Below are 14672 nucleotides of genomic sequence, written 5' to 3'. Positions count from 1 at the left end.
AGGAGACTGGCAGGAACCCAGGAGGCGGAGCTTGCAGAGAGCCGAGATAGTGCCACTGCAGTCCAGCCTGGGTGACAGCACAAGACTCCGTTTTAAAAAAACAAACAAAAAAATAAAAAAAAATCTTAAAAACATCTTCAAGTCTTCAAGGAAGAAAAAAGTCCCTTGGCTGCCCCCTATATTCTGCTGTGTTTTTTTTTTTGTTTTGTTTTTTTATTTTTGAGACGGAGTCTTGCTCAGTCGCCCAGGCTGGAGTGTGGTGGCGCGATCTCGGCTCACTGAAAGCTCCGCCTCCCAGGTTCTCGCCATTCTCCTGGCTCAGCCTCCCAAGTAGCTGGGAATACAGGCGCTCGCCACTACGCCCGGCTAGTTTTTTGTATTTTTAGTAGAGACGGGGTTTCACCGTGTTAGCTAGGATGGTCTCGATCTCCTGACCTCGTGATCCACCCGTCTCGGCCTCCCAAAGTGCAGGGATTACAGGCATGAGCCACCGCGCCCAGCCCATTCTGCTGTTATAAGAAAAAGTGGATCCGGAAACTGTGGCTCAAGCCTGTAATGCCAGAACTTTGGGAAGCCAAGGTGGGCGGATCACAAGGTCAGGAGATCAAGACCAGCCTGGCCAACATGGCAAAACCCCGTCTCTACTAAAAATACAAAGAACAGCCAGGCATAGTGGCGGGTGCCCGTAATCCCAGCTATTCAGGAGGCTGAGGCAGGAGAATAGCTTGAGCCTGGGAGGCAGAGGTTGCAGTGAGCTGAGATAGTGCCATTGCACTCCAGCCTGGGTGACAAGAGCAAGACTGTCTCAAAATAAAAAAGAAAAAGTGGCTAAATGTCAGTATACAGGATACATTACTCTTGGCCCCTTCTACACATTCATGGACCCTAAGCACAGGAAAAGGGTAGATCACTTGAGGTCATGAGTTCTAGACCAGCCTGGCCAACATGGTAAAACCCCATCTCTACTATAAAATACAAAAATTTGCTGGTTATGGTGGTGGGCACCTGTAATCCCAGCTACTCAGGAGGCTGAGGCAGGAGAATTGTTTGAACCTGGGTGGCGGAGGTTGCAGTGAGCCGAAATCATGCCACTGCACTCCAGCCTAGGCAACAGAGTGACACTCTGTGTTTAAAAAAAAAAATTCGTAGAGACAGGGACTCATTATATTGCCCAGGCTGGTCTTGAACTCCTGGCCTCAAGCAATCCTCCTGCCTTGGCCACCCAAAGTGCTGGGATTATAGGTGTGAGCCATCACATCCAGCCCCTAGGGGGCATATTTCTACCTGTTTAGTTACAGATAACCCTAATAACAATATTTTATTTTTTTTTTTATTTATTTTTTATTTTTTATTTTATTTTATTTTTTTTTTTTTGAGACGGAGGAGTCTCGCTCTGTGGCCCAGGCTGGAGTGCAGTGGCGCGATCTCGGCTCACTGCAAGCTCCGCCTCCCGGGTTTACGCCATTCTCCTGCCTCAGCCTCCCGAGTAGCTGGGACTACAGGCGCCCGCCATCTCGCCCGGCTAGTTTTTTTTTTGTATTTTATAGTAGAGACGGGGTTTCACCGTGTAGACCAGGATGGTCTCGATCTCCTGACCTTGTGATCCGCCCGTCTCGGCCTCCCAAAGTGCTGGGATTACAGGCTTGAGCCACCGCGCCCGGCCTAATAACAATATTTTAAAGCACTCAAAATGCTATGATTGACTACTTTCCCCCTCAGTCATGCAGAGAGGCATGGCCTCTCCAGAGTTCTAAAAATTACCCGCAGATTAAAAAAGTAGTAAAAGGTAAATAAGAGAGGTCTTATGGCTAATGTTTCCTCTACCTGGCCGTGCTGGTATACAGGCTGCTTGGAGCCTGGCTTGAAGAGGCGCTCGTGGTGGGGGTGGACTCATAATCAGAAAGGACAGGCTCTGACCCAAACTGCAATGCCCCAAACTGCAGGTTTAGCCCTGAGATATCTGCTGAGCCAGGCATCTCCACAGCCAGAGCAGGAATCTATAGAGAAAGGTGAAGGAAAAGACAAAGTAATGGCTTTAATACAACCTTACTAAAGACTAAAAAAAACCTTCCCCTTTAAATTTCCAAACTTACCTTTTTAATCTCAATTCTCAAGCCCCACACCCCTTGCCATAAGATGTTATCTACCTAAAAGTTTAAGTACCTTAGAAGTCAAGGAGGCTTTTTTCTTCTGCTGTTTCAGTTTCTGCTGAGCCGGCTGAGGGCTAGAGGACTGGTTGTCTGAAGATCCAGGCGACATCTGTGGAGCCGACGTGGATTTGCTTGGCAGAGGAGAAGACGGAGGTGGAGGTGCAGCTGTGGAGGTAGCCACTGCAGGTGACTTCTCCTGAAGGAACACCTCCATCATGGTTGAAGATGGGGTAAAAGCCTGGCGCTTTGTAAAGGGGCTGTGCACTGTTGAATCACTTGGGTTCTTCAAATCTGCAAGAGGAAACCCAGAATATGAAGCCAGAGATGCTGATGAATCTCAAGGAAATGCTATTATCCTGCACTAGCACCATGAGTGAGGACTGTAAAAATCAGAAACGCATATAAGCAGACCCTCTTTTGGGGCTTAATCTCATTTCTATAGGTGACAATCACTGGATTACATTTTTTTTTTTTTTTTTGAGATGGAGTCTCGCTCTGTCACCCAGGCTGGAATGCAATATGCAATGGCGCAATCTCAGCTCACTGCAACATCCACCTCCTGGGTTCAAGCGATTCTCTTGCCTCAGAGTAGCTGGGACTACAGGTGCGTGCCACCACGCCTGGCTAATTTTTGTGTTTTTGGTAGACATGGGATTTCATCATGTTGGCCAGGCTGGTCTCAAACTCCTGACCTCAAGTGATCCATCCGCCTCGGCTTCTCAAAGTGCTGGGATTACAGGCATGAGCCGCCACACCTGGCCTACATCCATCCTTAAATAAAGCCTAATTAAATCAACACCATTACCCAGCCTGTGTAGACAGGAATGCACAAATTGTCCAAGTTTAAAGTACCGCAAGTTCTCATTTAACATCATCCATAGGTGCTTGGAAACTGGCTTTAAGCAAAAACAATGCATGGCATATCTTTGAATAACAGTTTCCTTCAACATGATTTCATTATAACGTTGATGAGAAGGAAAAAAAAAATGGCCAGACGCAGTGGCTCATGCCTGAAATCCCATCACTTTGGGAGGCCAAGACCAGCAGATTGTTTGAGCCCAAGAGTTCGAGACACACCTGGGCAACATGGTGAAAACCCACCTCCAGAAAAAATAAAAAATTAGCCAGGCATGGTGGTACAAGCCTGAGGTCCCAGCTACTCAGGAGGCTCAGGTGGGAGGATTGCTTGAGCCCAGGAAGATGAGGCTGCAGTGAGCCAAGATAGTGCCACTGTACTCCGGCCTGGATGACAGAACGAGACTTTGTCTTATGTTTCACAAAAAGTCGCAGTTTCCAAGAACCTATCAATGACATTAAGTGAAGACTTACTGTATAAGGTCTTAAGATGGCGAAGTCTATGAACCTAAAGGCAATATGTTATTTTCAAACACTGAAGATAAATCTAAGGAGAATAATAATTAAAACCCCAATCAACAGAAGACTGCAAATACGTATATGGTTAAAATTTTTTTTTTTTTTTTGAGAAAAGCTAGCTACACACTAGCTCTGCAGCCCAGGCTAATGTACAGTGGTGCAAACACAGCTCACTGCAACCTCAACCTCCTGGGCTCAGGCAATTCTCCTGCCTCAGCCTCCCTAGGAGCTGGGACCACAGGTGCACACCACCACGCTCAGCTAATTGAAAACAATTTTTTAAGAAATGGAGTATTAATATGTTGCTCAGGCTGTTCTTGAACTCCTAGGCTCAGGCTATCCTCCCACTTCAGCCTCCCAAAGTGCTAAGATTACAGGTGTAAGCTACCATGCCCAGCCTCTAAATCTGATGAGAAATATATAGCCTCAAATTTTATTATTCCCCAGCTTTCTGAATTCAGCTTATTTGATTGGGGGAAATACATGTGGGAAGGTAATCAACTAGCTGCCTCTTTTCTTCACTTCAGGACACATTCTCCACCCCCTCCCCCTGCTAGCCTCTTGACAGTAATGCTTCAATGCTTTAAAGATTCAAGTCACTTTCCATCTTCTCACCATACTGCACCAGTGATGGGGATTGTGTCGTTGAGCCCATGTCCCAAGAGGAGGTGGTGGTGCTTCCAGACTGAGAATGCTGAGCTGCCAACTGAGCCAGGGCTTGGGCAGTCTTGAATTGCTCCAAGAACTGGGAGCCCGTAGTACTGCCGCCTTTAGCTTCACCGACATCACCAAATCCTTTCCCTAACATGCTCACCTGTAGATCAATAAAGAGATGAGAGAAACCTACAGCCAGTAACCTTATTCAGCTACTCATAAAGACTTATCCAGACAGAGAGCCAGTACAGATCAAGCAAGTAAAGAATACTGTCATACTGGGTATACAGCGTAGTCCACTAGAGTATAGGACCTAGAGTCAGACTGTCTTAGATTGAAATCCTGGCTATGTAAGCTTGGAAAAATTATTTTTTAATTTCTCTTTGCCTCACTTTCCTCATCTGGAAATAGGAATAGAAGTAAAGCTGTATGAGGATTAAATAAATTAAAGCACTTAATACATGCATGGCACATAGTCATCACTCAAAAAACAGAGCCATTAAAACTTTATATAAGTTTTATATCATCATTACCTCCTCATTCCTGCTTCTCAGGGATAAAATTCTGCTGACTGGAGAATTTTTTTTTTTTTTTGAGATGGATTCTCACTCTGTTGCCCAGGCTGGAGAGAAGTGGTGCTATCTCAGCTCACTGCAAGCTCCGCCTCCCGGGTTCACGCCATTCTCCTGCCTTAGCCTCCCGAGTAGCTGAGACTACAGGCACGGGCCACCACACCCGGCTAATTTTTTGTATTTTTAGTAGAGATGGGGTTTCACTGTGTTGGCCAGGATGGGCTCCATCTCCTGATCTCGTGATCCACCCGCCTCGGCCTCCCAAAGTGCTGGGATTACAGGCGTGAGCCACCGCACCCGGCCGACAATTTTTAAATCAACCAATAAAATTAACATAAACATAATGTAAGATTTTACTTTAGCCATTAAGGTCCTTGCCCTTCTCATTAAAAAAACTCAAAAGAAACAACAACGAAGTGGAGCCTCATCTCGATGCTGCTAATAACTAGCACAGAGGCAAAAAGGAAAAGTTAAAGGGCATCCCAGCTTCTACACTAGACAATCAAGTAACGAGTCAGTATGATTTGATTGTTTTCTCCATGTACATACAAGTTCTAAAGGGTAATCACTGTGCCGAATGTGGTGGCTCACGCCTGCAATGCCAGCACTTTGGGAGGCTGAGGCGGGCGGATCACCTCAGGTCAGGAGTTTGAAACCAGCCTGACCAACATGGTGAAACCCTGTCTCTACTAAAAATACAAAATTAGCCGAGCGTGGTGGCAGGTGCCTGTAACCCCAGCTACTCAGGAGGCTGAGGCAGGAGAATTGCTTGAACCCAAGAGGCGGAGGTTAGGTGAGCCAAGATCGCGCCATTGCACTCCAGCCTAGGCAACAAGAGTGAAACTCTGTCTCTAAATAAATAAATAAATAACAATGTTTTTTAGAGAAAGGGTTTCATTCTGTCACCCAGGCTGGAGTACAGTGACGAGCTCATAGTTCACTATAGTCTTGAACTCCTAGTCTCAAGCAATCCTCCCACTTTAGCCTCCAGAGTAGCTGAGACTACAAGAGCGTGCCACTGTCCCCAGTTGAAAACGTCTTTTTGATATCAAAAGTCTGATTTCATTGTATATTTTCATAATTCCAGACATTAAGAGGGCAATTAACAATTAAGAGACATAGATCACATAATCACATTTTCCAGTCATTTATCTTAAGGGTTGGTAGTTATTTCTTGATCTTCATTACACCTTCTTACAATCTTGGTGCTATTTTCTTTCCTCTTTTTCTACTTAATCCCAACACTTCTCTCCATTTCCCTTCTCCTCCCACCTCTTCTCACCTGTCACCTTTCAGATGTGGCAGGACACTGACCACCAAATTACTAAGTTAACACACACAAAAAACATTTTAAGACAACAGTTAAAAACTGACCGAGCTCTGAATTAGTAGCTAGCTTGGCAGTTTTCTAGTTAAACTAATTACTCTAACTGGAAAAATAAAATTATATGCACACACGGTCTGCTTACCTCTTACAACTTTAGTATCCCTCCATCAAAAAATAAACAGACAGGAGAGAAAAAGAGAAAAAAAGAAAAAGCAGTACTTCTTAGGACTCACTGACTATAAGAAAACTGGTACTTGCAGCATCTTTGTTTAGTTTAAATGATTCCTTAGATGTAGTTAATGACCTTGAATGTTTTAAATGCTCTGAGTCAACAAGTAGTGTGCCATAAATGTTCTAAGTTATTTATAATACCACTACTGAAACCACACTTGTATAGCCACCTTTGGGGAGACGGAAAGGACTAGCGCTTTTATGCCCATTTACGTAGAAATGGAGACACAGCTAGTAAGTGGCAGAAATGGGAAGACCATAGATTTCTGGAGGCCTTGTCTACAAATACCTGGTTTAAGTAAATATAGCAGACAATTCTGCCCCATCAAGAAATGGGGAACTGCTACAATCTCCCATCAGAGTTCAATGAGGGCTGCAAAAGCATTAAAATGTATTGACAAGTTTATGTCATTGATTTTCTCTCAAGAGTAATGGCAAATGGTATTCATTCAGCACAATGAGTAGTCAATAAATGATGTTAACTTATTCTTGTAAGAATATTCAGTCTGTACAGAACTAAGTCCTCTCTTAGAGCTATCCCCTATTACCCAACTCAAACATCTCTACATCCAAGTCTGCTTAAGAAAACAAAGAAGATGCTTCACCTACCAAAAACCTGACTATATTTGGAAAGAACCGCGTATGTGTGCTAGGATTAGCAGGAAGGTTTGATTAGGACAAACCATGTTTCCTACTCACCATACTGTGATGAGAAAATGTGTTCCCTGAAGCAGGCTGTGATATGGCAGTCTGCTTCGAATTACTGAACACCAGAGGCTGGGCCAGAGAAGGAGCCTGAGACGGATCCAGATTAGATGAATCATTCTCCATTGTAGATGGTGTCTTCCCCAGCAGAACAGCAAGGTCAATTCTAGTGGGGAAGGGAAGGGATCTTGATGAATAACGACTGAACATGCTAACATTCCCCAACACTCAAATCAGATTAGATCAAAATGAAGCCACTTGCTAGGGCTTCTTCTAGCCCTTTTAGGGCTCAAACGCAAAGCCTTGAAATGCTTAATTTCCCAAAATAACTGATGCATAAGAACCACTATAGTATATAGCTGAATTCCACTGATGTTGCCAATAATAATGATTAATTTTTTGTTATTAATTTAATGAAATATCAAATGTTAGTTTTTTTTGTTTTTTTTTTGAGACAGAGTCTCCCTCTGTCACCCAGGCTGGAGTGCAGGGGCTGGAGTACAGTGGCTGAAGTGCAGGTGTGAGCCACCACACCTGGCCCATTACTGGTTTATTGTAAAGGTACAACTCAGAAACAGCCAAGTAGAAGAAATGCACAGGGCAAGGTATGAATGCGTGTGTGGGTGGGGCACACACACCTTCCTTGTCTTCTGCAGGTATCCTGAAGCTCTCCAAATCTTATTGTTACGAGTTTTATTACCTAGGCATGATTGATTAAATCATTGGCTATTGGTGATTGGCTCTTCTTTCCCTGACTTACTTCAAGACAAGTTACATACTCAGTGCGGGTGATATGAAAGGCTGATCTTTGTAACTAAAGTGCTATTTGTGGGGAGAATCAACTTCAAAATTGTAACATATAAACTTCCATTCAGTAGATTAACTAGTACTAAGTCTTAGAAGTCTCTCCATCAACTGGCCGGGCATGGTGGCTCACGCCTGTAATCCCAGCCACTTTGGGAGGCAGAGGTGGGCAGATTACCTGAGGTCAGGAGTTTGAGACCAGCCTGGTCAACATGGTGAAACACCATCTCTACTAAAAATACAAAAATTAGCCAGGCGTGGTGGCACATGTCTATAATCTCAGCTACTCGGGAGACTGAGGCAGGAGAATTGCTTGAGCCCAGGAGGCAGAGGTTGCAGTGAGCCGAGATCGTGCCACTGCACTCTAGCCTGGCTGACAGAGTAAGACTCTGTCTCAAAAAAAAAAAGAAGAAAGAAAAAAGAAGTCTCTCCATCAACTTAAGAGGAATGTAAGGTAATTTGGTTATTTATTATTAATGACACCATGGGAGTTTATAAAGGCCAGTGCCACTCCTCCTTACAGTTAGCAGATATGTTTAAAGAAACAGTAATAAATTTTACTGCACACTTGCCTCTGACCAGCAGTGATTGTCACATTCTCCGCAGGCAGAGGCACTGAAGACACGTTAGAGGCAGTGAAGATCTTGGTCTCAGAAAGCTGGAAAACAGAGGGATTAGTCACTCTTGGTGTCAGGGATGCTACAGTCAGAAACTTGGCATAGGTAAGGGGAATTAAACATCAAGAAAAAGCGAAAGCCCTATAAAGAGAAAACTATCTACCCTGAGGAATCCTGAATGGATTGACTTTCAAGCCGTTCAATATATCCTCAATGGTTTTAGCCAAAGAAAGAGTAGAACCAAGGAACCCAATAAAATATAGTGGAGTCACATGATCATATGCATACTGAACTTACAGGGATGCTAGACATTAAAAAAAAAAAAAAAAGGAAGAAAATCCCTCTATATTTTCCCATTACAGTTCCCAATTCCCACCTCTACCCAAAGCACACTTGTATTCTACTACTCCCTTCACAGCCCCACCCCTCCCAAAGAAAGATCATAACCAAGATGAATAAATAAATAAAAGAAGTTCATTTTTGGCTTTTGAGCAGTAAGGGCCCAAGTACTGGTGAATTAAGGTTTTTTTCGGAGATCGTTTTAACTAGATGTTATTTTCACCTTAATATTTAACTTTGTGACATCTAGTCTTTCCACTATTAAGGCACCAAACTTAGGTAAGCAAATGCAGGGATTAACTTTTCCTACTATTCAAAAGTTGATTTGGGTTTCGGTTTTATTTCTTGATTAAAATCGCTAAAGCACAGAGAATCCACTCTCCCCTCAATACCCAACACCATGTATCATTCTCTGAAAGTTGCTTAAGCAGACAAGCCAAATCTCAGAAAGGAACATAATTTGCCCATTTTCACAAAGCAGTCTAGTTCGTTGATTATACAATAGAAAATAATCACCCCGTGATGCTGATGCCTCTGAAATTTAAAAAACCCAGAACTGGCAACCAAAACAGTCTTCACGTCATTTCCTCTTATCACAAAAGCTGTCTTGCCTAACTATGCGAAAGTATAGAAAAGTACACAGATTAAAAATGTTAAAACAAGAGTTTATCCACCATCAATGAAAACCACAATTCATAGCAAAAGCTTGACTGTGACCAGGAATCAGCAAAATTCTTATTCAGGTAGTATTCAAATGAATTCACAGAGCTTGTTTACGTGCCACCCATCTATGAGGTTTCCAAGTTGAGTCAAGCTGGCAGAGAGCTTGACAGATATGTATCTCAATCACAATGATACAGTTGGGCTTCAAATAAATACAAGGGTTCCAGAGTCAACCAGATTACAAGTTTGAGGATTTGGTACCACAACACTAGCTTTGTATCCACTGCCAATCCATTACAGGACCTTAAAGGAAATACTTAAATGCACCAAGTAGTCATGTACCACCAGCAGCTATTACTCAATTCACTACCTGTCTAATTCCACTTCTGGTGCCCTACCCAACCACCAATCTCTTCCTGGGATAAATCCGACAATCAGATATTGGACTTACACAAGTGCACTTGCCCTTTCCATAGTGTGGTTCCACAGAGTCCTGTTCATGCCCAGTCTCCTTCATATAACATATGTGAAATGTTCTGGCTCAGAACACTATTTTGGATGTAAAAGTTTTGGGTCAGAATCTTAAGGGTGAATTTTGAGGGGTAGAAACATACCCATTTTCTATCCCTAAACAACACTTAGGGATAGAAGGCATTAGCGAGGAATGACCTGGGAATACCTACATCTTCATTCCAGTCTTCAGTCCCCCACTCCTCTGTTGCAGTCCTCCATGCACCTGAGAATAAAGAAAAATATTGAAGTAACTTCAATATTAAATGCCAGTACAAAGCATGTGTAGAAAACATCAATGTATTAATTTTTTTGGCTGCCAAAAGTATGACTAAAATTTAGTAATCAGAAGAAGGCCAGGCGCAGTGGCTCATGCCTGTAATCCCAGTACTTTGGGAGGCCGAGGTGGGTGGATCACTTGAGGTCGGGAGTTCCAGACCAGCCTGACCAACATGGCGAAACCCTATTTCTACTAAAAATACAAAAATTAGCCAGGCGTGGTGGCACATGCCTGTAATTCCAGCTACTCAGGAGGCTGAGGCAGAAGAATGGCTTGAACCCGGGAGGTAGAGGTTGCAGTGAGCCAAGATCGCGCCATTGCACTCCAGCCTGGGCAACAAGAGTGAAACTCTGTCTTAAAACAAACAAAAACAAAACAAAACAAAAAGAAATTCTTGGGCTTCAAAGATAGGGAAAGACTCTTTAGAAAGGGATACCTCAGAGTACCAGGGTTTTAATAAGATTATGATTTCACAGCTACTTTCAGTTTTTGTTATAAAGCAGGGATTGGGGTTGGGGGCGGCAGACAACCACCTAATGCACGAAGCAGTATCTTTAAGGCCCTCAGGTTGATTTAGTGGTCAATTCAGTGAAATGGTAGCAACCAATTTAAACCATAACATGCAAACTACACCTATTTATCTAGTATAAGACAAAAAAAACTTCAGGCAGTCTGAAGGATAGTGGCACTAATAGAGAAACACAAATGGTTACCACATAATAGTGCAAGAGCAGTGAAGAAGGGTGGGTTTGAAACCCGAACTGAGGGCACTGAAAACTATCTGCTATGAGAATTGGATTAAAAATGCATACTCAGCAGAAGTCAAGTTTATAGATTTTATTGGTTTAACTATATAAGAAAAGCCCCATATAGAGCTGTTCTCTTCAAAAGATTATGAACAAGACCGAAAAATCAAGTATTAATGATATTGTCCTAACCCTACTCATATAGAACTTGAAATCTGACCTGCTGTGGTCATGGCACAGACAATCAGAGTATACACTCTCCTTGTGTTTGTTGGTAAACCAAAGCTGGGATACAGTTTCTACTGGAGAAATCCAAAAGCAATCAAGCCACCTTCCACATTCCTTTTTTGTGCTTCATGTATACATGTACTTTCAGAAAGAAAAAATGCCCTTTCTTAAAAAATAAGGGTGAGAATTTCTATGAGAACCAGGATTCTTCCCTTCAGCCAAAGGCACAGTAAAAACAAGAACCTGTCTAAAGAAGGGACAAGAGCACCCTTATTTTCTTGCTAGGATAATATATATTAGATAACTCTTCAATCCTTCCCTCCTACTGGAAAAAGCTTGTAAGAATGAAATGAAAAGTCTCACATTCAGATACTGCAACACTGAAGAGAAGTATTCTAACACCACATTAGAAGTATTCTAATACAAAACCCATCTAAAATTCTTCTAAACATTCAATAATGCAAAAATCTTATTTCTTAAAGGAAAATACATTCATTGTAAAGACTTCCCAGGAAAATATTTAAATTGCACCAGGGAAATCCCAAACCACTTAATAATGACAATATTCACGAAACCAAAGTCCAATATCAGTACAGACAAGTTACAAATCAGATTCTTTTTTTTTTTTTTGAGACGGAGCCTCGCTCTGTCGCCCAGGCTGGAGTGCAGTGGCCAGATCTCAGCTCACTGCAAGCTCCGCCTCCCGGGTTTACCGCCATTCTCCTGCCTCAACCTCCCGAGTAGCTGGGACTACAGGCGCCCGCCACCTCGCCCAGCTAGTTTTTTGTATTTTTTAGTAGAGACGGGGTTTCACAGCGTTAGCCAGGATGGTCTCGATCTCCTGACCTCGTGATCCGCCCGTCTCGGCCTCCCAAAGTGCTGGGATTACAGGCTTGAGCCACCGCGCCCGGCCACAAACCAGATTCTTTTCTCCTCCTTCATTGATACCACACTTTCTTCTCATTGACATCCATCTTATCCTGGCTCGATGGAATCCAAGATGAGTTAGCACTTACACACAATCCTAGAGTTAGATGTGATCTAACAGGTTATCTAATCTAGGCTCTTGATGCAAGAATTTTTTTCTGTACACTGATGACTTCAACTGGGATGGAAAGGAGGAATGTAGATACCTAATTGATATGTTCCTATTCAGGATACACGGTCATGGCTGAGGAGGAGAGATCTAAGGAAGCATTAAGGAACAGTAAAGATGGAAATGCTCTGAACAACAGACTAGGGTTTCCGTTCCATTAGCAGAAAGCAATCAGTGTAACTGTCAAATATTCATTAAATGAACAGGAAGAAAAGTGGACACAGAAAAATGAGAGGAAAAGGCAGAAAGAGAAAAAGCAGAAAGATAGAAAAATGACCTATCCACAGATATTTCAGCTCATAAAAATCTACAAAAATGTCCGGGGCAGTTAGGCACCTGGATGTATCATACCAGGAGCAGTCTCAAATTTTCGGGGATAATTTGACCCCTCAACCCCAATGAAATTAAGTCCTGAAACAAAAAAGAAAAAACAACCAGTGAAATTTTGCTTGTAAATGAGAATGTCTGCCCAAATACATAATTCCCATTGTACCTGTGGATATTTTAAGGGTAGGTTCGGATTTTTTTTTTTTTTTATTTAAAGGGGAAATTGAAGTTTGCTATCAGGAAAACACAAAAAGAGACCATGCATGAAGGTATGTTCATACCATGAAATTAACAATGGCCAGGTGTCGTGGCTCACACCTGCAATCACCAGCACTTTGGGAGGCCAAGGCAGGTGGATCACTTGAGGTCAGGAGTTTGAGACTGGCCTGGCCAACATGGTGATACCCCATCTCTACTAAAAATACAAAAATTAGCCAGGCGTGGCGGCGGGCACCTGTAGTCCCAGCTACTCAGGAGGCTGAGACACAAGAACAGATTGAACTCGGGAGGCAGAGGCTGCAATGAGCCAAGATCGTACCACTGCACTCCAGACTGAGTGACAGAACAAGACTGTCTCAAAAAAGAAAAACAGAAAAGAAAAAAAAAAAAAAGAAATGAACAACAATGGGAATTCATGAAGCTATAATCAACACTTTCACACTAACAAGATGATAGTGGCATCACATTCAGCCACAAATCAGATTTCCAATTCCAGCCTTCCACATCTGCTTCCTTTTCTATTCAGTAGAAATTAACACACACACACTTTACCTTTCCCTGTTTACCCAACCAGATCCTTACTGAAGACAGCTAAGGCTAAGGACTGGGACCCCATGCCTGAATTTCCATTCACAACTAAAACCAAACTTTTCAACTTCCGCCATCTTACCTGCCAAAGATAAAAAGCCAAATACCCAGGAATAAGCTAGAGCTCAAAAACAGTAACTTATTTGTTATAGACTGCTACCACTGCCTCTACAAAGCCATCAATAGATGAATGAAGAGCAGTTCTAATGCCTCCAGAGTATAGTAAGTTAAACCATAACAGGACATTTCACAACTAAACAATGCAAAAATTCAAAGATACCTATAATTCAACTTCAGCCTCCACCCATGAAATGTGTTAAAAATGAATTTATAAGACAGCAACTTGGCGAACAAAAAGCAGACAACATTCAGAGTCTCAGGAATAATATATTGTAGGAAAAAGGTGAGAAGCTATTTGTGCCAAAGGCTCTCCTAAAGGCCCAGAGATCACGTATCTGAGAAAGGTGACAAGGCAAATTTAAACAGGTAAGGAGTCAAAGAGCCTATTTCAGGCCCTACTCATCCCCCTTTGTAAGAGGAAGAAAAGCCTCAGGCTCTCATGTGTTAGCTCAGCCAGAATAAGGCAGCTGTTCAAGAAAGTACACCAGAGTTTTCTTACTAAAATGAACTGCTCTTATTAAAAGTGGTACACGTATCTACCCCCAAACACATCTTAGGTGTATACCACAGCTTAACATATCCTTAAACATTTATATCCAGCCTAGACACAGGCACCACAGTCAGTTAACAAAAAAGTAATCTTATTCCAATCCTGAATACTCCATCACACCAAGAAGGCTGTTCAACGGGGCACCAGAAAGACTAGAGAGATTTCGAAATCCTTGTGTTCAGATACTGACATGTCCCAAAAATAAAGGGAAAAAAAGGATATTCTTATCTCAGTAACAGGAAACAAATGGATAGTGTGGACTTTGATTCTGGGCCTTGTTCATCTTTACAAGCAGTAGCTTGATTAATTAATTCTGGCTATCTTTTCAAAAGGCAAAGCTACCCTAACATAAACACTAGAAAATACACTTGGACCTAATAGCATGACATAGTATAATTGAATGGGCATGGACTTTCAGGGTCAAACAACGCTGAGTTCAAATGCTAGCAAATTTATAACCTTTCTTTCACCTTAGTTTTGTCATCTGGAAAGTGATGATAAATAATGTCTATTTCATACAATATAAAGCAGCATTAAGTGAAATAGCATGCGTAATGTGCCCATATGCACGT

At 42.4% G+C, this 14672-nt stretch overlaps 1 protein-coding gene across 30 annotated transcripts in view; it reads right to left on the bottom strand.

Moving 5' to 3' along the window:
• The window catches only part of UBAP2L (ubiquitin associated protein 2 like), a 52341-nt gene that overhangs the window by 17715 nt on the left and 19954 nt on the right, over positions 1-14672 (bottom strand). For all 30 annotated transcript variants that reach the window (XM_031936156.1, XM_031936153.1, XM_031936159.1 and 27 more), the window contains exons 9-14: positions 10120-10172; positions 8390-8475; positions 7008-7179; positions 4140-4338; positions 2164-2441; positions 1825-1997 (exon numbers count right to left, since the gene is read on the bottom strand). In XM_031936156.1, the coding sequence (XP_031792016.1) occupies positions 1825-1997; positions 2164-2441; positions 4140-4338; positions 7008-7179; positions 8390-8475; positions 10120-10172 (961 nt within the window). The remainder of the gene's footprint in view (positions 1-1824; positions 1998-2163; positions 2442-4139; positions 4339-7007; positions 7180-8389; positions 8476-10119; positions 10173-14672) is intronic.

Source organism: Piliocolobus tephrosceles, chromosome 1, assembly GCF_002776525.5.
Source record: "Piliocolobus tephrosceles isolate RC106 chromosome 1, ASM277652v3, whole genome shotgun sequence".
Classification (NCBI taxonomy): domain Eukaryota; kingdom Metazoa; phylum Chordata; class Mammalia; order Primates; family Cercopithecidae; genus Piliocolobus; species Piliocolobus tephrosceles.
Note: the sequence above shows the minus strand (reverse complement) of the source record. Positions and strands in the feature narration are given on the sequence as shown.